Below are 25,782 nucleotides of genomic sequence, written 5' to 3'. Positions count from 1 at the left end.
TTTGCACCTTAACCAAGTTTAGTTAAAAGCCAAAAGGGTGCAAATTTCCCCCTAGTATCACTTTTGACCACTACTGTATGACAGCTCTTTTTTCTAATTTACATTTTTGTGTCAAACTGTTTGTTTGTTTGTTCTTCATTCAGAAGTCATTGAATTAAATTGAAACACATTCATGTAATATTTATGCCCCCAATAACTTCTAGAATGAGATTTCATTCTTTTAAATAAATCACAAAAACAGGAGGCTGGTATGAATTAAGCTCCGCCTCTCATACATCGATTGCTTTGGTCTTGCCCTGTGCGTTTTTTTTTCAACAACACACCCAGCGGAGCGGCCGCTTGAAGCGCGTTTCAGCTCGCGTGCACGCACCACTCGCTCCCGTATGTGCCTGGAGAGCCTCACGCAGCGGAGCGCCGGACGCGCTCAATTCGTTTGGGGACTTTTAAAACCTTCCAGAAACGCCGAAAACGACGGGATTCGTTTATTTTCTTCGAGAGTACCGAGATTACTGAGAGCTTAAACCCATGGATTGTTGTTCTGCGGTGCTTTTGCCTGTGAAATCGAGCGGTACTTCTGCTGGGAATCTATTGTTAATGATCTGTCACAGGAGCTTTGGATTCATATCTATCGCTTTTACCTCAGCCTGACTAAAAATCTCATTTTATTCACCTGAATGGGAAATGTATGACTCATTGCTGAACAGAGATCAGTCTATTTTTTGTGTCTTTGAAAATACTCGCCGTTTCTGACAGCTTTCACCGCCGCAGCCGTTAAAAACGTTGCCCTCAAGATTTATTGTCGGGACAGGTTCGTATTTCTCGTCCCTCTTCGGTCGGTCGATAGAGATCGACGACATCGCAGTAATCTGCCGTAGCTTTTATTAAAGGCATACAGTGGATGTAACGGAATTGCATTTTATTTGTCACCTTTGGCAAAATTGAGCATTTTTTCTCTCAGATGGCTGTTCTCTCGGGGAAGCGAACTACTACAGGAGTCGGTAAGAATAAGCTTAAGTATAAACATATAACGTTAGTCAATATTTTGTGAATATTTCAGAAACCGTGTTATTTTGCAGTTAGTAATTTGATAGCAATTGCACTCTTCGTCTTGTTAAGAAAATAAAATAAAATGTAAAAAAAAATCGAATGTGCCTGAAGTATTTTTTCAACTTTAAATTGTTAAAATAAAAACGGAAACGTTCAAATGTACTAGTAGCGTTATTTGCCAAATGGATTATGTATATTTTAAGCGGTTTATAACATTCCGTTAAATATAGTTTGCGTTTAATGTCACTTTATGAGCCAAACCGTATGTATTGTGTTATAGCTCTGTTATTGCATTCAGCATCAAATTCAGCTTTTATTTTAGGTTTATTTTTATTCCTAGCGTTGCAATACTCGTTTTTGTTTTTAAACACAATGTTTACATTTGTAAAACTCTCTGGCTTTGTATAAAGAGATTCATTTATTTCATATTTCATAAACTAGTATGACTCCATTCAAGGTTACCCGTAAGTCCTTTTCATAGCTGTGGTTTAAGTGCATAGGCTTCCTGGACCGGCCATTTGATGTTGCAGCTAACGTTACCTTTACCAATTGTTATTTGTCTACATGGCTGGAATCTCATAGGAAATGTGTAAATGGTAAAAAAAAATGTTAGACGACTTGAATTTAAGGTCATTGTGTTCGTTTCCCGAATGTAAAGTTCGTTGACTTGCATCAGCCATGGCAGAATATAGATCAGAGATTGTATTGGGTTTTTTGTCTGTCTACATTGCACTTTGAATGAGATTTGCATGGGGGATTTGCATCAAGACCATTTAAGATGCTCGTCAGCATCACAAGTCATATTTCATGGTTTGCTTTGCATCTGCTTGACAGGCGTCTGAGGCGTGTAACGTTTTATTGATATGATAATCTTGCATAATAGTTTTTTTTTTCTTTGAACACAATCTTTTACAGTCATTAGAAAATTATTCAGTTTTTTTACATTATAACTTTTTTACTCCTGCCTATATATTAATTCATATCAAGTTCCTTCTCTCTTAACTGCCCATGCCTCTTCGAAAATGGATTTGTTTACTGGGACAGGTGACTGTGTTAGGTCCCAGAAATTGGGAAATTGCACCCCTGCACTTGACTGTTGTCACTGGTTAAAATTTCACAAGGGTGGTGGTTGAATATCTGCAATAATCTATTGTCCGCAAGATTTTACTTTAAATTCCGCTTTCGTTACACCATGTAAAGGCTTACAGATTATTTGCAATGTAATAACAGAATTTTACTGGCCCAAAACATCTCATTTAAATGGCGCCAGTTCACCTTCACCTTCCTCCCCGACAAAATCAAATGTTTATTTTTTCGTTTTTCTTGTGACCACAGGCTAATCTTTAATCTTGCGCAGATGCAGCTCTGGAATTAGCTTGCAAACGCTCTCTCGTTCATATCTTCAAACCCTTCACTTATCAGGCGCAGAGAGCTGATATGGCGGGGCCTGGCTCGGCAGTCCAGATAAGAGGGTGAGGAAAAAGCTGCCAGCTATTTGTAATATAAGAGTCGAGGCAGATCACAGCTTAGCCTGATATGACAGACCTTCCGGCTTGAAGCTAACATCTTGAGTCCTCTTAGTTCAAGGGAAATAAATGGAGTTTTGTCAGTGTAAAATGTGATAAAGGTAGACAAGCGCGAAGCAGTAAAGCCCAATCTCTGTTTGTGGCCGATCTCCACAGAAACATGATTTATTGGGTTGTAAACTAGATACATTAATGTTGATGATTAGGGAGATTTTTATTGCTATTGTTAAACAATGGTTTTATTTACATTCAGGCATTTAGCAGGCGTCTTTATCCAAAGCGATTTACAAAAGGTATTAAGGGTGTTGCTATGTAAGATTAACTGCCCTGAATTGGGGTAATGTATAGTTAAGTGCTAATAGACTATTTATTTTTATTTATCTATATATTTCGCATTTTTGAAATGTATTCCAGACTAAAATCACATCTTGTATATAATATTACTATAGCACTTCATAGGGAGAATCTAGAAAAATGATGAGAAGTATCGCTCTATAAAGAGAAAAATTCTAATGCGGTCTATTTCTATAAGGCAATACTTTCCATTATACAAAGTGACCTATCATATGGGCAAATGCATTGAGTTATAAAATGGCCAAGGACAATGGACTGCCACAACAATAAACCCATTTTCCACTTTCTTTTCCTCGTCTTATCACTTTGCTCTCGACGTAACCCTTAAGCTTTGTGAAGATGGTGTCCCATATGCCTTTCCCCGTGACATTTTTCCCAGCTAAATGTCAAACGCTTGCACAGCCGCAAACGCACAACAACAGAGTGCCAAGGCCTTTGAATACCTTCAGGTATTGGTGAAGTCATAGGTCAGTGACTCACTCGGCGGGTGAGCTGGCCGCACGCAGTGGATGCATCTGAACAAGGCTCGCTGCACACACCACACAGCGTTTGTGTGCCGCAGAGACCTGGATGTCAGGGAGTTATTCTCTCTGCTTGGGTCATGCTGGCCGGCTGCGTTGCCGCTGTTGTTTTGTCAAAGCCTTGCAGATTAACCACAGCCACTACACTTCAAACACAGAGGCGGGAGGATGAATAATTCTCAGACCTCTCTTTAATCTAGTTTGATCCCGTTCCAATTAGCCATTGTGCATGGGAGCATATTGCCCCTCTTTTTTGTGCAGTCGAAGAATGGAACACCAAAGGCGTTCTGTCTCTTTTATCCAGGGTGGCTCGTTCTCAATCTTGAATGTATTTCTTTCTTAAGGTGGGTCTGTTTCGACCTCTTTTCTCAGACTTGAGCATGTATAAGTGTACAGTTCGAAAAGAAGCAATTTATGTAAAGCGTATTCCAGAAAAAATATATTTGCCCTCCATGTGCTGCCCTGAACCTCCATTACAGCATCAGCACCCTTTCCTGCATTCCTTTGCCCTGTCAGGCACTTGTGCTTCTTTTGTCACCTTTATAGCTCATAATTAAATGCGCCTGCCTGTGTGATGTGGAAAATTATGGAAGGCCGTGGGCCAGACATGCTATTTACCAGCTGTTCTTTCCCTCTAATAATAGAGGAGAGAGATTGAACAGGGGAAGAAGGAAGGCTAACGGTGCACGCTATAGAAAAGTGCCACATTGGTCTGTGCTGTGTAGGTCATTCAGCGCCATGCCATTACAAGCTGCTCGTTTATTTCAGACCTGCTGTGTAGATAAGTGCACCTAGCAATAATTGGAATTATGAATTTTGTCCGAACTGGCTCTATTACACTCCCCTGGTCGTTGCCTTCTAGCAAAACACATTTGCCTAGTAAAACCTTTGCTGTTGCCACAATTATGAAAATTCTGGTTATGTTTTGACCTTTTCATTCTGCATTACTTCTCTAAAGATTATTTGTGGACTCTATATCATGCCTTTCATGTTCACTACTAAGCCGTAGCTATTACAATGAAACTTTATTAATCTCTGTTGACTTGCAATGATGGTTGCAAAAATTGTAACTGGGATTGGAATGAGATTATAAAAGTATTACAATTAATATTAAGCATTGACTTGAATTTTGAGTTTGAAAAGTTTAAAACTAATACAAAATTTTAGGAATAAGATTCAATGCTGTAATATCAAGTACCAGGTTGCATCAGATTAAAAATGGAGAAACCATTCCTGCTGAGGAGGACACACTGAGGAGGCTGAATCAAGGAATATCCTTAAGATCTTTGTCTCTTTTGGATGCCAATATTGTTGGAAAAACTTAATTGTGATTTGTGAAAATGCATTAACAAAAAAATTTAATAAATACACTGTATTATGTTCAAAATTTGGTAATATGTAGAGTTCCATCTTATCTAATGTGTGTTTGATTCAACCATGACTATGCTAAAAAATATTAGATCCTACTACAGTCATTTACTGTGTATGCAAATCGTAAGAAAACATGTGGTTGTGCGATTAAATAAGTACGAATTGCTGTGAGATTGTGTTTGTCTAAGATGTAGAAATAATGTGTAAAAAAGCAGATCTGTACATGAGGAAGCAGCCTTTCCCAGCAATCTTATCCAATAAGATAACATCTGTTCTAATGTGGTTGATTTTGTTGCGGTACAAATTGATGCACGATAATAACAGTCCATATAGGAAAAGTCATTCAAATAAAATGTCTCAGGAAGTTTCTTGGAAATTGGCTCTCTTTTAAGAGTGAAGGTCTCGAAGGCTTTTGCAGATGTAAAGCTATTGTTTTCATTTTTCTGCCTTTTCTTCCAATGATTCAGGGAATTTTACCATTCACTGCTCTCATATTTCGTTTTAAGCCCTTTCGCTGGCACTAGATTAAATCCTTGTTTAATCTGGTCCCTTAGCATCTTTCTCTCCTTGCTAAGCATATTTGCACAGCGAGGTTTCATTAGATGTGTTTTTGTCAGGGTTGTGTAGCTTACACGGCGGGTGGTCTGCCAGGTAAGAAACGGGAGATGAGTGAAGCGAAGGGGAACCAGAAAGAAGAGAAGGTTAAGGATGGCAAAAGGGCACATGAGAGAAAAACCAAAGGGGAGGGAATACGAAAGATGGCCAACATTAAAACCATAAGGCCTCTTTGTTAGTGTGGGGCTGACAAGCTGCCGTTCACATTAGGGTAATTAACACCACCACAGATTGCACAACAGCTGTGCAGTTTAGCACTGTGGCAACATCAGAGAGCTGAGAGAGAGAGAGAGCCTGTGCAAACAGTGGCCTGTGCTGGGCTAGTTAGGCTAGCACTGTTTTGATAGGTGCTCAGACCACATCCCCAGCCCTGTGTGCACTGCGGTGAGGCTTGTATTGAACACTGTAAAGACTTGCTTGTTTGCAAAGTCTTTAGAGGTTCTTTCAGTGCACTTTATGGGGTTGCCACAGTTATGGTACACTTGGAAATGTCAGGGATGTTTAAAATTGTGATTTCCATGCCTGGAAAAGTCAGGGGAATTATTACCATTATATATAAAGAGAATTTCATGAGTTTTTCATGGTGAGTTGCAAAATATTCGCCATGGGGTAAAAATGCTCTTTGCGAGTACAGTCTTTGTAAAATATATATATATATATTTTTAAATGCTGCCCATCTTAAAAGACTAGAAGTCGTGGGAAGTCTTTGGTCAGAAATTGCAGGTACTAAGATCTTAGGTTTTATAAAGGCTTATCTTTTTATGAAGTACTATTTTTAGTGTATAGCACTCTTGAGTTTCTGTGCGGTTCTTAAGATGTTAAAATCAGTTCCAGATATTACTTTATTGGTTTTGGTTTCTTTGATCGTTTACAGTCTAAAGCAATATTAAAGAAACTGTGTCTTATTAAGAACATAAGTTGAGGTAAAGTTTGCCCTTGAACTCAGCTTGTAATCTGAAGAACATATGTATTGTGTTAGCTGTATATAACATTTCATTGTATTGTGCCTTGAGGGGTAGAAAAGGTAGATTTTGGAAATCCCCAACTCTAAGCATCATGCGATCTAAAGACTTAAGCAGCTGAACAATGTTTTTTGTAGACTGGACTTTGGACTGACTTCCTATAATTTGAATGCCCTTTCATCAGGCTGCGTTCTTGTATAGAAGTCTGGGCTTACTCCCTTAAAAAAACAAATTATATGTGAGAAGTAATTTAAGTGGCCTGTTCATGTTTCTGTTTCTTTTTGATTATATATTTAATGTGTACCGTTTCCATATTTTGGCTCCCTGTGTTTATGCATGTTGTTCCTTGGCACTGATGCCCAACATCTGGATTTGGGCTGTACCGTAAAGTGTATGTGTGCCAGTTTTTCTCTAACACGCACGAACAGCAAAACAGTAACACTGACGTTTGTTTTGCCCAGCAATTATTCGTTCTAAACGGATGAATTGCATGCATTAATTTACAGTAGTACAAAACGTTGTTTGTCCTTACTGGGAGTGTTTCCTGAGGATCTGTTATGCTGTTTTAAGTGTAAAACAATGACAACACTTTCTTTGAGGTGTGGCGCTTTGTCAAAACTGTCAGTCATACTTTCAGCGGTTATGGCTCATGCTTCCATGTGTATTCATTCAAGGCAATATCCGGAATGTTCTGCAAAATTCCAAGGCCATATGTAAGGAGTTTTCTATTTCATACTTTAGGAGAAACAAAAGCGTTATTGAATTAAATTATGAGAGCTGGAGTGCTTTTTGATTGTTCCATTAGATAAGGCCAAAAAATAAGATTACTAAGGTAAACTGAACTCACTAGGTTATGATGATTAAAAAGTGATGACAGCTGTGTGTGCGTGCGTTGTGTGATCTGAAGAGTTTGGTTCCAAAACGAGATAACTCCATTTTTTTTTACATTTTTGTCAAAACGTGTATTATTATGTTATCATGTTTTTATTGTGCTACTTAGCTGTATGTTTTTAGTTATGAAGACTTAAATCAAAACAAACCAACTGCAGTTTGATTAATATAAATTGGAATGGAAAAAACAAGATAAAAATGTTGTCTTGTTTTGGAACCAAACTCTTCATAAATGTATACAAACCTCTGGTGTGCAAAAAGAAATGCCCGAGGGGCGGTTCATATTTCGCATCTAAAACCACGCGAAAATTCAACCTAGCCGCTTCCCCTCCTTTTTTCCAAACACGCTTTCAACACGGCATTTTAAAAGTTGAAGTATTTTCAACTGGCTGTGTCAACTGGCAACTCCGCTGTGTCTGGAAAAAGAGCGTGTCGCACCGCGGGCATATGAGCTACATTCAAAATAATGTATTTGCGCGCACAAAAGACGCAAAATGTGAATCGCTCCTAAAGCTTTTTTAGTGTCTAAAATGGTACGTTAATGTTTGCCCTATTCATTTCAAGAGGACTATGCTGCTTTTTAACATTTAACAACACTGGTAAACTCTTTTTAGGGTAGTCAATGCCGCCATAATTCACCCTATATTTGTTATTCTGTTTTGCACTTCCTGTGCTGCTCTGCGCAGGTGGATCTTGTTAAATTTCAGCAGGAGTGTGCAGACTTTGAGATGGAGGAGGTAGACATTTCTGTCCTCCAGTGGTAAAACTCTTAACAAGTGACAGTCAGCTATAATGGGAATGGGAGGCAGATTTAGGTGGAGAGATGTCAGGGGCAAAAGGGGCCCGCTCGGCTCAGTGTTGATTTGTCTGCTGCGTTGTGAGAGTTTGAGGGGGGCACGGTAGGCGTCACATGCAGGCACATATACTCCAAAGGATTGGGGAAATATAATTGGGCCACATTCAGTTGGCCTCCGCAGTGCAAACTTCTGTTAGACTCTGATTACCCACTGGGAGCTTTCGATCATAACTCACAAGGTGCCTGCTCACCATAAGAGAAGAGCGAGGCGATTCCCAGTGTATTCCTGTCATCTCCTCACTGGTATTTGTTTGATCTTGGGAGATTTTCTCAGTGCTGAGGCAATGCAGCTCTGCCTGGGTGATAGATGGCCTGCAGGTGAGCGGGTTCAAGGCCTGGGCCTGGGCTGGCTGGTGTTCAAGGTGCATGTATTTGCAGTGAGGAGCATGCCACCTGTTAATGTAGCATGGCCGAGGGAAAGGATCAGAGTTGAGGTGATGATAGCTTGCCATTGATCATAGCTTTGAAGATTAGTTTTTGAGATTTGTTTATGGTTTAGTTTATGGATAATGCGTTCCACATTGAAGTGACTTTACTGATACTTGATTTCCTTCCGTATTAAAAATAGTTAGAGTTAAACTACCGTTTTGCTTTTGTTGGAGGAGTGCTCACTCTTGCAAAACAAAATGGGTTCTTTTTGGGCTAAGGGGGAAGTTTTGAGTTACAGTTTTTGTAGTACATCAAGCTTGATTCTGACTAGAAAGCCTAGGTTATTGTTCCCTCTTATAGTTCTTTGTAAAGTAGGTCATATAAATCACCACAAGACCTCTCCTACTGCTTTTCATTTTATTGGGTTTCACAGCAGCCAGGTCTCTCTGTAAGAGGCGAGGGTTTGGCGTTACAAAGCTTTGTCATTGTAAAGCCATTTTTATTGCTCAGCAGGGATACATACAGTACATGCGCCCCTCAACACGCCAGCCTCCTCCCTCTCCTTCTTTCTCTCCTAGTGCGAAGAAAAGCACAGAATTTACCACTTAGTTAAATCCTCTTTTTCTCACTGTAAAGCTTTTAAGCAGTGTGAGGATAGAAGAGGGGTTCTGGAGTTTAAGCGAGCGACTCGCGGACGCTGAATCTCTGCTCACAGAAGGTTTTTCTCTCACTGATGTTTTGCGGTTGGATCCGGGATGACGGGTTAAGGGATTCTGGGATTCCAGGATTATCCGCCTTTTATCTCTTTGCTGTTTGCCGCCCATCCCAGATGGATGAGTGGGATTCCTCTTAATGTTGACAGACATATGCAAACAGGACTACGTCTATACAACTCATCAATCCGATTTCTTATAGATCCATAGGGAAAGCGTGTGTCGTTTGAGTGAAGATAATCAGAGTGACGGATGAATGGAAAATGTTTTACCGCGTAAGAAAAGCTAGCATCACACACCAGTCTAACTTTAACTCGGGTGGGTATTTGTAAGCTTTGAAGTTTATTATTAGGTAGTGGTGATACAAAACACTAAAGACAAGGACTATGAAACTTTGTAGAAAAAGTAAATTATGTCTGTGTAAGCATATAGCACTTTTGAAAATGCTTATTCCAGCATTGTCATGTTGACAATCGAGACCCAGCTCAAGGCTATTTGTTTTATTGACAAAATGTGACTTGTACTTGTTCGATCGAGGGCTTTTGTAAATGGCTGCTTAACCTTGTTTTTTCCAATATGAGGCAAATCAATTGGTCGCATAATGTTTTTGTGCCAGGGTCTGTGAAGAAGAGGTACAGACCTGGCATTGCGGCGTAAGTTATGCTTGATGTACTTCCATCGCATTGAACCGATGCCGAGAGCCTCACAAGGACTATTAAAGCTTTTAACAGGCAGAGCGAGACACAGAAATTTATCCTTTCCATCATGTGCCTCCTAGAATATGGGCCGAACGCTCCGGGGAAATTGTTTGCCAGTTGTTTTTTTCCTCTGTCTCCCTCTCCACATGAATAATTGAAAGTGTAGCATGTCAGACAAAGATGCATTTACTTGCTTCATTATATTTAATCCACAGTGAACAATTTTACGCATTGCTTTCTTGGCAGCAGAAGCAACTTTTAATTTTCTTCCACCGGGTCTCTTGTAAACCATCTCACATACCTCGCCCACACGCACCCTCGTCGGCCTGCACTTTCCGAAGCCTTTATTGCACTTTTCAACAATGTAAAAATACTTCAGCATGCAGGTGCTAATTGGCAGTGCTTGTTCCAACTGATATCAACGTTTCTACAATGAAGTTCTTGAGAAACGCCTCTGCGCTAATAAGGGTGTTGCTTAGTTTCTTGAAAAGAAACCTTTATTCTTCTTTATGCCTTTGGCTGTTGGAAGTTTTGATGTGTTGTTGATCTGGCTTACACAATGTTTGCTTTAGCTTGTGTGGATTACACTTTATTGTGCAGCCCTGTAATTACCAGGTGTTTATTGAGTACAAAAAGCTGTAACAACATGAAGAAATATGTTCGCGGCACTTTTCTACAACAGTAATTGCTATTGCCTAGCTACTGTCTGGTTACTCCTTAAGGACTTTTTAAGTCTTGTCAAATCAAAAACATTGACTTCCTGCGTTTTTACACGATCTTGTATATAAACAAAGTGTAGTCACACTAAATAATTAGTTTCTTTAAATATCTGGTAAGTTAAGATAAAGTATTAATCCCCACTCGGCTTCTAACTTTGCCCCAAGTGATGCAAATTCTCCAACGAACAGAGTTCGGATGTAATCGAAAACCGCACCGGGAGCTTTTCAACACTAAGTTGCCTCAGTTGTTGGTATGTGCAGGCTCGAGGTTCAAACTGTAAGTGTGAAAGTCAGAACTGTAATCTCTCTCACAAGGTTAGCACAGTTGTTGGGTTGATGATAAACGGACAGGGTGTTGCGCTTTGTCGCAATGTGCTTAGCTCACTGGGCCAGAGCTCCTGCTATTCGCATAAAATTTCTTGAGCGTTTATTTACACCTTCAGCTCTCATATGCTGCACATCTGGGGCCGGGTGATAAAAGAAGCCCTGCGCATTGTGCCAGTGTTAGCATTCGATAAATGTGGCATGCCCGAGGCAGCTGCTGCAGTGTTTGAAGTCCTAAAGATCCCTTCATAAACGGCCATCCGGCATGCTTGAACTATATCTGCTAGATTCCTAGCAGTGAATAAAGACATCAGTTGGGCTATATAGAGGTCTGTTGCTGTTGGTGGGCTAGAATGTTATAGGACCAAACATGGCTGCTGGAGGGGTCGCCAGATTGACTTCTATAGTAGGAAAACAAAATACTCTGGAAATCAATGGTAATCTAAAACGTTTTGCTCAAAATATCTCCTTTTGTGCTTAGTAGAATACAGAACAGATTTTTTACAACCTGAGAGTAAGTAAATGACATAATTTGAATTGTTGGACGAACAACCTCTTTAATGAGTATAGCATATTTCTCAATTGATGGCTTTTCAGACAAGTGGTTGTAATGAGCGTTCTAAGAACAGATCAAATGCATTTCTAGTTTGCCAGACCTTTCTATTATACACAGCAGATATACCAGGACCACCAGCAAAGGTTTCAACACTCTGCTTATGGCCGTAAAATTGGCCTATACAGTTTTCAAAGCCAATAAGGAACTGACGTGTTTCTCTTCCCTCTATTTTAAGGACAGAGGAGTCGCTGGGGTGATTTTTAAAGGCCTGAGAGGAGCTGTGTGACCTGCTGACAGGCCGTGGCATGGTGATAGCATTTCAGCGCTCAGTAACGTGAGCAGGGGTGTCTGATTTAAAAGTAAATTCCACTTAATGTGGCGCGTTCCTTCCCAACAGGAGCTTGGCTTAACTGTGAGCTTTCTTTATATAGTGCATTCCATGTCTGTTTGTGCTGCGAGGGGTTGGGTGGATTAGCCCTTGGCACGCTGTCAGTTTATAGCCCTTTTCCTTAAAACGTTTTCAGGATTCCCACGTTGGGCCTGCTTCGGCTTCGGTCTGTAGATGGACTTAGATAATTACACAACGTGCATGATTCTCACAGCTTTTAATTACAGCTCAGGTTTCCAAAACCTACAGCAGTTCCCTGTGAGTGAGCGTATCACCTGAAAGGTCAGAGGTCAAATGGTTCCAAGTGTGAGGGCAACCGTGCATGCCCTGCTCAGCAAGAGATCTCGGTTACATGAGTGTGATGTGCTGAACCAGGAATTTTTGGTTCTTGAATGCATCTTTGATTCGGGATAGCACCCCTGCTTCTTTTGGCATAACGTGTACTTGTGTTATAAGTGGAGGATTCATGTAAGATTCACGTACGATTCACATGGTTTCGTGGTCGGGTGAAAAGAGGGCGTCTTGCTTTGCATTTTTCCTCTCATTAATAGAGTCCGTGCTTGGCAGAGCATGTCACAGACTACCACGCAGTGAGACCGCCGTGCACTATGTCTAACAAGACCTCAGACAGTCCTTAGCATCCTTGCTCTCTTTTCTCTCTTCTTCCTCCTGTAGATGAAGGCCCAGCAAGGGGCATAGACCCTTATTCCCATGAATTATTCAGTGTGCTGAATGGGTTTTCCTTTCAGTGAGGCAGATGTGCAGACAAAGTAACTTTCCTTTGCCTTCCCTTTTTCTTGCCTGAGGTTGTGAATGACTCAGACGTTGTTCTCATTGAAGAAAACAAGGTGAACAAGAAAGTCACTGAACAGCGCTTTAAGCGTGTTACAAAAATCAGATGCACTTGTTGGGAAGCTAGTCTGTATGCAATCAGAGCCAAGAGTCAAGTCATTGCTTTACTTCTTAGATTTCACACTTTAAGGCCCAAGTATACTTCGCTTTTTACACGAGTGTACCCACACAGTCAAACGCACTTTCTTGCAAAGTATACTTTATTTGACTTGTACGCATACACAGGTGCATATGCATTGCAACAAATTATAATACCTTTCCTACATGCGACATAATCCTGTACTCGCATGCACGACATATGCATAAAGATTACGTGCGGTGGTGCACGTACAATACGCACATACTATTATAATAGCGAAATTCCTTGCTTACCCTTGCGTACGTGTAGAAAGTTAAGTGATTCAATGCTTCATATCACAATTTTTCTTGCTGTTTTTCTTTGTTTATCTTACTTGACTTAACGGTATGGTTTTAAATGTTAACTGTTAAATGACCGTCTAATGGAAGTGTCCGGTTAATCACGATAGAAGCTTACTTATCTTTTCCTTGCTCTTGCTCTTTGCTGCTCGTCTTATCTCACCGCGTGTTGGCAGGATTAAAAATCCCTGGACTAAGATCTTTATCTGTAGTATGTGTACTAAAGAACAGGCTTTGATTCCAATGCCAATAATCCAGGTTTTATTCCAGTGCTTTCACATTAAAAGGGAGTCGGCCCATGAGAACCCATAGACTGTGACAGCTCCTGTGTGGCTACTGTCTGTCACTCAGGACCATGGGAACACTGCTAGCAATCAGGCCTATACTAGCTGTTGATAAGTAGTGTGCACATAAGTAACACCACAAATGCAGTGTGCACAACATGGCAGGAGAAACTCATTTACATTTATGGATTTGGCAGACGTGCATCACATTTTACAGATATATATCAGTTAATATGTTTTAGGGGTTCACATGCAAAACATGCATTGACTTTGCTATTACAGTGTTTTTAATCTAATGTGTTTATTTCTAACAATGTGTCAAACCCTGAAGGCAGCTGCATCTGAGCTGATTTGTGACTCTGTCTCACTGTTTGGCTCTAGTGTTACTACGCAACACATCTTTAACCTCTCTCTTACTTTTCCCCTCCCTCCCTCAAAATCGCTCTCCCGGTTTCTAATTTGCATGTCACACCAGTCGACTGCAATGTTAATAGTCTGAGACTGCTCATAAGCAGGTGAAAAAAGTAGAAAGAAAAATATTAAATTGTAGCGTGCAGGCTTTGGGTGTTAGAAAGATTAATACAGACCGAGAAATGAAAAAGATCAGTGCCGTGATGGTGGTAGAAATGTAAATTAAGTAACTGCAGGGAAAGATGTGAATTAAGGAAAAGACGGAATATGAAGGAGCGATCGCAGGAACTCGAGGCCATCTAGATATGCAAAGCACAGGAGCAGCGATGTGATTTTGCTTTAGGTTCTCGACTTGTTGTTGCCAAGCAAGAGTTCGATAGAGAATTCGCTCCCTACCCTCGACCAATCACGGCCGACATGGAATGTGGCGCTCGCGGCAAGCAGCACAGACTTGTGGGTAGGGCTGCATTTTGCACGGTCACCCAGTGGAATACATTATCATCTTAATGATGCTTTAGGTGCAGATGCATGTCTAATGCGCTGGTGTGGGAGTTTGTGTGTGTGTGTGTGTGTATGTGTGTGTGTCACTCTCCTGTGGAGTGGAGAGGGCAGAGAGCTGTAATCACTCTCGCACACACCTGTTCTGACTGGAGGCGGTCTGCGGTGCGGCTGATAGGATGAGAGCGCAGAGGGAGAGATGTAGCGGCGCTCATGATAAACGAGTACGTAGGAGGTCATTAAGCAGAGCAGCGAGAGAGGAAGAGGAAGGGGGAGGCAGGGGGCTGGGAGAGAGAAGGACAAACACAGTGAAGATAATTAATTTGGAGTTTCATTAGCAGGAACTTGCATGCCTGGGTGACTGCACGGGTGCAGCGGCAGGCGAACACACGCGTAACCCTGCGTGCACGCAGTGTGAGATTTAACACCCCATCACACATCCCTGTGCATTTGCAGTGTTAGATCGCACATGCTAAATTGTACAACCATGTGAAGCCTTAGAAAACCCACAGAAAAAGAAAAGAACAAAGCGTTGAGGTTAAATGAAAATCAAACTGAAACTAAACTCCTATGCATTTGAGAACTTCATGCATTTCTTTGGAAAAGACCCCAGTGATCTTGAATATGTTAGTAGCATGCAAACACACAATAGCACTACCCTACACACCCACAGTATAACATCTCACCCACAATCAGGCACCCAAAGTACACATACACTTGACACATGATAAAAATCGAGCAAAATTTTGAGGTTGTTGTGGCGTGGCACTCAGCTGTATCAAGAGGGTGATGACTGAGATGTTTATCAGCCCTCTGCTGGCCCTCTTCAACGTGATGTTATATACAGTAAACAGCAAGAAAATGGAAGCCTGTAAAGCTGCACACAACATACTGCGTTCCTCAAAAATGAATTGTTGTGTGACTTTATTTAATGGTACAAAATTAGAAGAATTTGCTATTCATTCTTTCTTGTATGTGAGTTATAAAAGGATTTAAAGGTTGATCTGTTTTCACAAAATGCTGTTGTATATTTTTTATATGTGCCTGTGTGTTTCAAAGAGAAAATAGTGTAATACTGGTTTGGAATGGGTGAGAAATGATTGCTGATGGGCAGGGGAGGAGGGGAGGTCGAACTGTTGCTGTCAGGTTAATCCGAGGTCTGAATGGTAGCCCTCTTCAAAACAAGCTATCAGAATGACCTCATCTCGCTGTCTCTAATAATTGACACCATCTGCCTAGTCTGCCAGCCGCTGGCAATGTGACCACTAGGGATGCACCAAAAGGAAAATACTTGGCCGAATAAAATGAAACACTCAGCCGAATACCGAACATGTTTTATTTTGCCAATTTTCTTAACACTAAATTTTCAGAATGTCATTTTTACTATATTTATCAAGAGTCTTGGCTAAACTGATGTTAAAGGGGCCATGTCACAAGAATTTTTTAAGATGTAAAATAAATCTTTGATGTCCCCAGAGTACACACATGATGTTTTAGCTGAAAATACCATATAGATAATTTATTATATTATGTTAAAATTCACACTTTGTAGGTGTGAGAAAAAATTTGCCGTTTTGGGTGTGCTCTTTAAAATGCAAATGAGTTGATGAAATTCAAACACTGATCGCAATGATGATGGTTTGTTGCAATTGAAACTCAATTGTGCTGTGAATTATTTTCTCTCTCTCTTTTTCTCTCTGCACTAAATGGCTGTGCCGTGGTTGGATAGTGCTGATTAAGGGGCGGCATTATTATAATAAGATCTCCTTATGACATCATAAGGAGAGCCAAATTTCAATAACCTATTTTTTCACATGCTTGCAGAGAATGGTTTACAAAAACTAATTTACTGGGTTCATCTTTTTCACATTTTCTAGGTTGATAGAAGCACTGGGAACCCAATTATAGCACTAAAACCTGAAAAAGTCAGATTTTCATGCCATGGCACCTTAAATTCGATCATCTATTTCCACTCAAAATGCAGTTACACTATTCATTACTCTGCCATAAGAAACTTGCAACGACGTTTAAGCCTGGGGTATACTCTGTTTTTAAGTGCACCCGAAGGTACGCACACGGTCGAACGCACAGCCTATACTTCTAGCTTTTACAAGAAAAGGCAGCACTTTATACATGTTCAGCAGTGGACGTGCTTATGCTTGCTCTGTCAGGGTCAAGCACGAGCATAGGGAGAGAGGCGCGATGACAGGAGCTGACGTTTTTTGCTATTATAATATAAGAATTTAATATTATATAATAATTTCGGTTGCAGAACATTCAATGCATCCATAGTTGACCACACCATCCTTTCTAAAACCTCCATCAGTCCTGCTGTGCCACCCTAATCTGGCAATTAATCTGCAGGGTGTCAGAGGTAAACAGAGGGGCGTGGAGAGGGAGGAGATAAGGAGGAAACAAATCTGGCACTTTTTTGTATTTTGCTGAATTTATTCCACGTTATGAACTTCGTAATACCACCTGAAATTCTTTTAGATACTTTGCTAAATAATGCTAAATAATTAATTGCAATTAATTGTTAGCAGAATAAAAGTTTTTGTTTACATTACATATGTGTGTAAACTGTGTATAATAAATATGTATATATATAAATATGAACACATTCATGTTTAATTTTAAGAAAAAAAATGTATATATTAAGTATTTATATTTATATATAATATAAATTATACATAAATATACAAATGTATATACACATGTAAACATTTCTAAAACATATACATGCATGTGTGTACATTTATTTATACAAACTTATTGTACACAGTTCACAAACATATATGATGTAAACAAAAACTTTTATTCTGCTAACGATTAATCACGATTAATCGTTAAGAATCCCTTTGGAGTACAACGTATATATAAAGCTTTTTCTAGAAATTGTTTAAGAGAGGGACTAACTTGTCACAATGCAGGACATGTCAGCCTTCTAAAAGTATATGTGTCAGCTTTTACCCATATTGTAAATCTCCGACACATAAGTCAGTACCTTATTACTGGTATTTCGGAACAGAAAAGCATTTTTCAACTTTATGGCCTTGGTCTGTAACAATCAGTCTTGTCTAGCAGCATTATAAAAGACAGGCCATAAATTGCTTGGATGTTTGCTGACGTCTGAACTCTGACTTTAGTGATTGTTTCTTTGAAGGCTTAGCAATTTTCTTCTGGCATTACCTCTTGCCCAACCTTTCCATCTTTCCTTTCCTGTCTCTTCTTCCCTAAGAGTCCAGTGGCACTTTACAGCTGTAGGCAGCAGGTCTCAACACAGGCCCATGACCTTTTTATTTATTTGTCTAACTCTCTCCCTTCCTCCTTTGCTGCCTGTCCATCTCTTTGGTTCCTCAGAGAGTCATGGTCGTGGTCCAGAGAAAAGCTGTCTCATTGCCTCTAGTAAGTGAGTGCAATGGGAGAAGTGAGCTGGGAGCTGTTTTGATGTCTCAGAGTCCCAGGCCCAGCCTCTATGCCTGCAGATCCAGCATAACACGTCCTTTCGGGTCAGGCCTCATGTGGCCCCGCTAGCGCTCTTTGGCTCCCAGCAATGTGGCTTCAATTTCCTTCGTTTTGAAATGGTTATAGCCCCTGTGCGTCCATCAGAAGTCTGAGTCTTTGTTTTGTTTTCTCTCCTTCTTTCCTTTCTCCTCTCTGGCTCGTTTCGATCAATCTCTCTTGTATTCACGAACCTCCTGCATCGTAGGAGTGCAAAGAATTTGTTGTGGGTGACCCTTGACCTCCGGCCCATAGGGACACAGTTTAAAGGCTGCTTCTGCGCAGAATAGCTCACTGGCAAAAAACCAAACGCTTAAATGCAGGTTTTTATGGTCTGGCAGTTCATTTCTTGTTTCAAGCTCCCATAAGACAACCTTTCATAGACGGCTGATTGTATTGAAATTTTCTTTTCAACTTTAAAGGCGCATGTCAAAGGAACGCTAACCACAGGCTTTGCTCAAAACGAAGGCTGTTACATGTGTTATGGGCCCAGTTTTATCTGAACCTCTTTTCTTTTATGTAATCCCACGGGTGTGTGTGAGTTAAAGTGTTCCAGTGCTCTGACACAGAGAGCTTGTGTAGTGAAAAATCCAGCTTGCTAAAAAATTAGTCCCCTGACGTATTGAATTATGGGTCTGAAATAGAGCTCTTTATTAATGTAGTCCAGAACTCACGTCAGCAGCGGTCTCAAAAATGATGCCACACTGTGGGTCTGGTCTTACTGGAGGTTTCAAATATTAAACTGAGCACACTTGGCTTGGCGAGTGTATTAGAATTTTCTTTAGTCTGTTCGATATTTTAGGGTTTTAACGAGAGAGGTTTTAAGAATGAAGCTGATGAATACATAATCCAAAGATGCACTTTAATTTTAGCACCAATATATTCCTAAGAAACACTAATCATTCAGCCAACCCACTAACTAACCTATAGCTTTATTCAGGATCTCAGTTCTGTAGGCTTTATAGTTCTGGGTGACAAGTATCAAATGTGAAATATAGTGAAATAAGCACAGATTAAAACATGGTGGCGCTCTCTCACTCTTTAGTTGGATCTATAGCCTATGGTGTACATTGATAGACTGCTGCTCTGTTGTAGGAAATGGACTGGATGTCTGTCCAAGCATTCTTTTACCGCCCTGTGTATAGTGTGTGAAGAATTTAAGAGGTCTTTCTTTTCATTTAGCGCCTCACATCCTGCATGTCAGTGCTTGTGTGTTTTTTTAAGTATATGGCATGTTTACTTATACTTGCCACTTGCCAGAAACTACACGCTCTGGTACAAGGGGAAGGAAAGCATACTTATGTTTAGTCTATAAAGCACTTAAGTTTGTAGGCAGATTGCTTTTTCCTATTCTAATCTGTAGGATTTATGCATCGGTGTCACAATCTGTATTCTGTGGTTAAATCATTAAGAATATGGGTGAGGAAATGGCATAAGGGTGACTTTCTTAAGTTGAGTTTCTTGACCTGACTTAATTTATATAGTGTGCACTTTGTCTATTGACTTTTTCTATTAACCTTCTTCAGTTTATTTGGGAAGACATCTTTTGGGTGGCACAATAGTGCCCCCCAATGTTGTTGTCTTCACTCAAAAAGCGGTAAAAAGACAGTGCTGTTAAAAAGCAGTTTCTTTCATTGCAATGAATGTGCTTTGGATATTTCCAGCTCTTTAACGATGTGTTTCGCTTGTTTTGCAGGTATCTGATGTAGGATCAGAGAAGCTCTTCTCACCTACTGCACCAAAAGGTAAAATGCTGGATGTATATTTAAGTGTTTCCCATTTCAGTCTGCCTTTAGGTTACGTTTAAAGGCACTTGGCAGATGCTTTTACCTAAAGTGACTTGCAGTGCAGTCAAGGTACATTTTGTGCTGCTAGCGCAGTGCTCCACCAATTGAATTATAGGAACACACACCTGCACAGGATGCAGTAGATGGCCGAACTGTGGAAGTATACAAGATTCTTTCCCCTAAAAGTTTTCCTTCAAACTCTCTTTCAGTTTATATCCGTGCTAGTGTTAGACCGATATATCGGCCAGCCGATATATCGGGCCGATATTTGCGCGCTTATGCCGATACATGGCTGCCGTGTTCGCCGATTTTTTTTTTTTTACGGCATTATTTACAGACAGAGTGCTGGAAGCCACAAGTGATTGCAGGTCATGTGACTAAAAATAACCAACCTTTTCATGACAACATCGAAAGCTCGGCCTAACAGCTGATCATAGCTGAACAAAGTGTTTTTTTATTTCTTATCTCTATGGGGCAGTTTCCCGGACAGGGATTAGACTAGTCCTAGACTTAAATAAATGTAAGAACTGTCCAAACTAATAACATCTCTTTTTAACAAAGTGACATTTTTTTACATAATTTTTATGATGTAAATTGAGTGAGCAAAATCGGCTCCAAATATCGGCTAAAGAAATCGGCAGCCTGTATCGGTCATCAGCTAAGGCTGATGAAACAAAATCCGGTATCGGCATCGGCACTGAAAAAAACCATATCGGTCGATCCCTTATCCGTGCTCCATTTACTGTAATGTTTTTCTTGCAGCTATGGTACTGCTTTTCTCATTTTTTTGGTGAATGTTAAAGGGTAGACACATAGTGCTAACAAAAATTGCTTTTGTTTTATATGGGTGTAGAATGTAGAAGAAAGGAACTTGTGGTAAATTTGGGTGCAGCATTTGTGGTTATGAATTTGGGTAGTCCAGGGTGATCATTCTCAAAAGTAATAAGTTGTTACATGTTGGTTGGTTGGTTGGGTTTTACATCTCTAGACTGGTATATGACAGCTAGCAAAATCCCAGCATGTAACTCTTCTATGCAAACCCCCTTCAAATATTATGTAGAAATAGTGCAAATATTTGTCCTTTCGTTTTCAATTTTCTTTCAAACTGTTTGATATTAATGCAGATCAGACACCCTTTTAATGTGTTTCCAAGTTTAGCTCAAAACAGGAAGGCGGTGGCCCTTGAAGTTTTACGTTAGTTGATGTCCAGACTTTGTAGAGGAACTAAGTTGTGAAATGTATTCTGTTTGTTGCACAGCACAGAGAAGCTGTCTGGTTTAACACCACAGTTCTGATGCCCAGCATGAAAACCTCTGCCCGCTTTTATAAAAACAGATAAGAGGAAGTGGGAGAAGACACATCATGCTCAGAGGAAGAGTAACACTTGTGACCAGTGTCTAGGTTCAAATTAAAGCCTTTTTAAGCATAGCTGGAAATGACTTCTAAACAGCACCAAATGACATGTGTAAAAGTAGATCAGAGCCCATGATTCAAACACTGCTTATGTCAGTGGTTGTTGTTGCCATTACCTACCCCCTAATCTGGGTTAGTGTTGATGCTGAGACTAACTCAAAATCCTGCTAATGTGTGTCACACAACCATGCAGCTCTAGGATTAACGCTGCAGAATTACACTTCCAAGTAAATCCCATTCCCACGCTCCATGGGGATCACACGGATGATGCAGAAAGCGACAGGGAAGTGCCAGATTAGGATTCAAAAAACCGAAAGTGGGAATATGTGGATTAAGTTATTTAAGACTGCAGGGAGTAAACATTATCATGCTAACTTGTTGATGCCCAGTTTATGTAGATTATAGGTTTTGCATTGTTATTTTTGAAGTTTCAGTGTAGTTGGAGTTCGGACTACAGTTTGGCATATACGTCTCTTATAGGTGGAAGCATTTGGCTTGTTATTTCAGAAGAAGAATCATAAGATTTCGGCCTCAAGTTAAAGTTGTTGAGTATATTTTTAAATTCCCAGTGGCACACATGCCCTTTAACTTGCTATTCCAGTTGCTATAATCTCTCTTCTTGCAATAGCTTCAAAAGCAGTCAGCGAGCCGACGTCTGTATCATTACCTCTGTTGTCGTTGTTATATGCGGGTTCTCCGGTCCTTTTTCCATGGAATACAGCATTCCTTTGGGCAGTTATTCTAGATTTGGGGGCATAGTGGCATATGTGTCCCATTACGATACGTCCGCTGAGACCAATCTAAACTCGCTCGGCTCTGATCCCCAAATTGGTCTGCCCTGGAGAACTTCTGGCAGAGCGATCACTCGCTTGGCTCGGGCCTTACATTGGAGAATTGCATTACAGGGAAATACCTCACCACGCATGTGGTGCTGCTTACGCAAATATGCATGTGCCTTTGTTTCTCCAAACGGCTTTGATGCGCACCAGTGCTTGATTTGATTGATTTTTGTGCAGTCAGTCAAGTACTGTGGTGACATACGAATCTTGTATCGGCTTACCGTATGTTTAGTTTTACCTTTATTCATGTTTATATAATTTTCATGCTTTTCTTAAGTTGGAATGGGCTTGGTCTCCACCTAGCAGTGCCATGTGTGGAAGCATTGTGAATTTTGTTTTCAGATCTGGACACAATAGTTTCACTTAATTTGACATAAGATTATTCTATCCGATTTAATACAGCTTTTATAGGAAGGCAACCAGACAAAATCAAGGTCCCTAGTGTTTGTGAATAAGCAAGCAACACAATTAGGGAGAGCAATAATAAAGACTTGGGGGTGGGCTCTTTTGATTTACGCCAACAATCAACTGCCTAGCAACCTAGCCTGTCTGCTTATATATCTTACAATCATGTATAAAACATGTTTGGTGTATTACTTTTTATTACATTTGCATAGCTGGAGTGCAGAGCTATATAAGGTAATTGTTGATCCTAGAGCAGTTTATGGCATCTGCTGGCAGCACAATAAGGTTAGAAGGTTTAAACGTAGTTGGGAGGGTGTTGGTCTCTTATTTTACCCATTAGTGAATCAGTGACGCACCCATTTTGCGTGTGAGGTCTGCCATGCGAACCTTGGGCATGCTGGGATAAGGAAGGAAGATTGCAGTGAAAAGCCATTTGTGAAGTGGATTTCTGGTTTGCTAATCCTGATTAATTTTGACCCGTTGTGCTCATTTTAAACAGCGTATTACTGTACGCGCGAGGCACCGGCAGCTCCGGGCCAAACTGGGAGCTTAGCGGCTTTGGAAGGCTTAACAGCAGATGGCATTTTAAGCCGGACTTAATAAATTGTTTCCATTAAACTTACCGGCCCACACATACTGGATTAAAACTGTAGAACAAAGGAAGAAAGAGAGTGAGACGGCAACAAAAAAGGAGGGGGGTCACAGCCATCGCCACGACCGTACAAGATCAAATTGATAACGCACGGTTTTCGCTCTTAATCCACCGTAACTAAAATCAGTCAGTGTGCCAACGGACCAAAGCAAATTTACATGTCCAATCAGTTATGAATAATATTTACAGTCCATACAGCTTATGTAACCAATTCAAAATTAAGAGCTAAGTCTGGCCATCGCAGGTTTTTGCGTTTTCTTGATAGGATTTGACCGATTTAATTCCACAGAGGATGGATGCTCAATCCCCCCGCCTCCTCGCCATCCCTGGGGAGCCGCAGGGTCGTTCTCTAAGCACTCATTATATGCTACACGGCTCAGGGTCTCCGTGTCGAATCGCTAATCAAGCACTCTGTCTGCAGGCCCACGATTCAATAGCCGTTGAGAGGCCTTTGTTCCTACCCGCTATTTGCTGCGTGTCAATAAAAGTCTGCTCCCTGCTCCGCCTCGGCGGAGAAACCCCCTTTGCACACGCCCTCCCTCTTCAGCCCTTCAGAATGTGAAATGCACTAGCTGCTCTCTCCTCCCGCACAGGAGAAAAAAATGAGCGGAGGCCAGCAGGGGTCAAGGGATTAGGGGGAAGAGACGGTGAATGGAAGAGTGTTTGTATGGGGCTCTTCTAGTCCACTGAGGTTAATGCTGATGTATTGCTAACCTTAGCTCTGCAGTGTTTGTGGCCTCTTGCCCATTAAATAATGAATAGAGGTTGACCCCTTGACCAGCTAATCAGCTTTGCAGCTGTTGGATTGTGGATGCAGAGAGAAAGAGGAGTCAGGGTCGGTCCTGGGCGGCTGATGGTGAGAGCGTATGGACGGGTGGCGGGGGGTGATTTTCCAGATTAGCAGCTAATATTAAATCTTAGAGTCTGTGGCCTGTATGGGTGGAATTAGATCTGTGTTTGTTTGATAAAGCCAAGCTAGTTGCTGCAGTGTGCAAACATTCTCATTTTCTATGATTGTTTTGTCCGAGCGGCTGGTCGTTTTGTCCGAGCGGCTGGTAGTTAGAAAGGAATAAATGGAGTATGTCATTGTCTTTGGTTAAGGTGATTGTTTGTGCTTGTTTGCTTTCTTCTTCTTGTTCAGCTATGTCGGCACACATACACACTCTCTAAGCTTTTTGTATATATTCAATTTCGATATTTGCAACGAGGGAAATATTTGATGGTTTCATAAATGTCGTCTGCTCCCACTTGGCTTTGAAACAGAACTGCAGCTTCAGCTGAAATGGAAGAATGGCATTCATATCTCTTTATAATCTTCAACCTTTATTATTTTCCCCGCCATTTCGAAGCGCATGACCATTTGTTGTATCGGCTGGCTGGCGCGTGCATTTTGCTTTCATTTCAGGAAAGCGAGGGTTATGAATGTTCTTCTTTATTGATAGCGCTAACCCTGTTTGTGTAGTTCTGCCTGTCAGAAAGATGAAAATAAATAGCCAGAACATGGAAGAGATAAAACATGTGCTTAATTATTAATTGAGCCATTACTGACAAAGATTGCCTTTTTGATAAAAGCCGGGAAGCTGCTTCAGGGGTAGAAAAGCAATTACTAAAGCTATCTTCCTCTTTCCCTCCTCCCGCTGTTTTGCTCTGCACAAACAGAAAAACACACCCTGTCGGCCAACCTGTTTCATAAATTATTATAATTTCCTTTAATATTTATGAAGTTTACTTTATGATTCCGTTGTGTTTTCCCTTTATGCGAAGAGGCAAGCAGGCCCGTGCTATACTACCTGGGCTGTAACTAACTATTAACTGGCATGGGTTGTTTTTTCTAATGCGTTTTTGAAAATAATATCACATCTCAGCGTGTTCCGTTTCCATTTTCGTTTCATACCAATTTGGTTGAACGACTGTATTGATTTTGTTGACATCTGGCCATTTGCTGAAATGCTATATCAGTTGCAGTGCATTTAAGCTGACCATGCATGAAGTATTGATATTGCAGTAGCTTTAATTTGTAAAGATTCTTTTGGCAGCGGTCGGCTCATAATTGATGAGACGTAACCTAACCTTTAAAATACTGATGCATACAACAAAAACAACCTGGCTGAGAACCTTAGATCAAAGGAATCAGTGTAAAGCAGCAGTAATTGGCACAACCAGATCTGCAAACTTTTCAGATTTTTTTAATTCGCACTTTGGAATGAAATCTACCGAATTTAATATATTTTTACAATATAGGCCAATATTTCGGTGCATCCCTATTTTATATATATATATATATATATATATATATATATATATATATATATATATATATATATATATATATATATATATATATATATATATATATATATATATATATATTATGGTAGCATCAGTAGATAAAAACATTAATTTAAACAAATATTAGTTTTAATGAACATGCAAGTTGCTGTGAGTACATCTCTTTGGTATGCGAATGAGGTGTTCCAATTCTGTAGAAGGCTGCATAACTTTTTGTGAAGTGAACAGATCTTTTCTTAATAGGACTGATGCTTATGTTTCATAGAAAGCCAAAGATCAGCCTTCACAGCATCACCCTCTATAAAGGAAAGCTGTTATTTCTCAGTTGGAACGGCTTAAAGAGTAAAAGACTTCCACCTAACAGTAAGCTACCCTGGGCTGCCAGTGTAAGCCTGTTAAAACCATTCTAACCTGTATCATGGCTGCCCTGAGACCATATGGTGATGGAGCAGCACTCTTGAGATGATCTAGTAGCCCTACAGTGTGGAGAGCAGCTTGTAAAGTTGAGGTCAGGCCTCCTTAAA

At 40.4% G+C, this 25,782-nt stretch overlaps 1 protein-coding gene across 10 annotated transcripts in view; it reads left to right on the top strand.

The window, feature by feature from the left end:
* The window catches only part of fbrsl1 (fibrosin-like 1), a 409,906-nt gene that overhangs the window by 347,430 nt on the left and 36,694 nt on the right, over positions 1-25,782 (top strand). For all 10 annotated transcript variants that reach the window (XM_065250822.2, XM_065250824.2, XM_065250823.2 and 7 more), the window contains one exon: positions 19,570-19,618. In XM_065250822.2, the coding sequence (XP_065106894.1) occupies positions 19,570-19,618 (49 nt within the window). The remainder of the gene's footprint in view (positions 1-19,569; positions 19,619-25,782) is intronic.

Source organism: Paramisgurnus dabryanus, chromosome 5, assembly GCF_030506205.2.
Source record: "Paramisgurnus dabryanus chromosome 5, PD_genome_1.1, whole genome shotgun sequence".
In the NCBI taxonomy this organism is placed as follows: domain Eukaryota; kingdom Metazoa; phylum Chordata; class Actinopteri; order Cypriniformes; family Cobitidae; genus Paramisgurnus; species Paramisgurnus dabryanus.
Note: the sequence above shows the minus strand (reverse complement) of the source record. Positions and strands in the feature narration are given on the sequence as shown.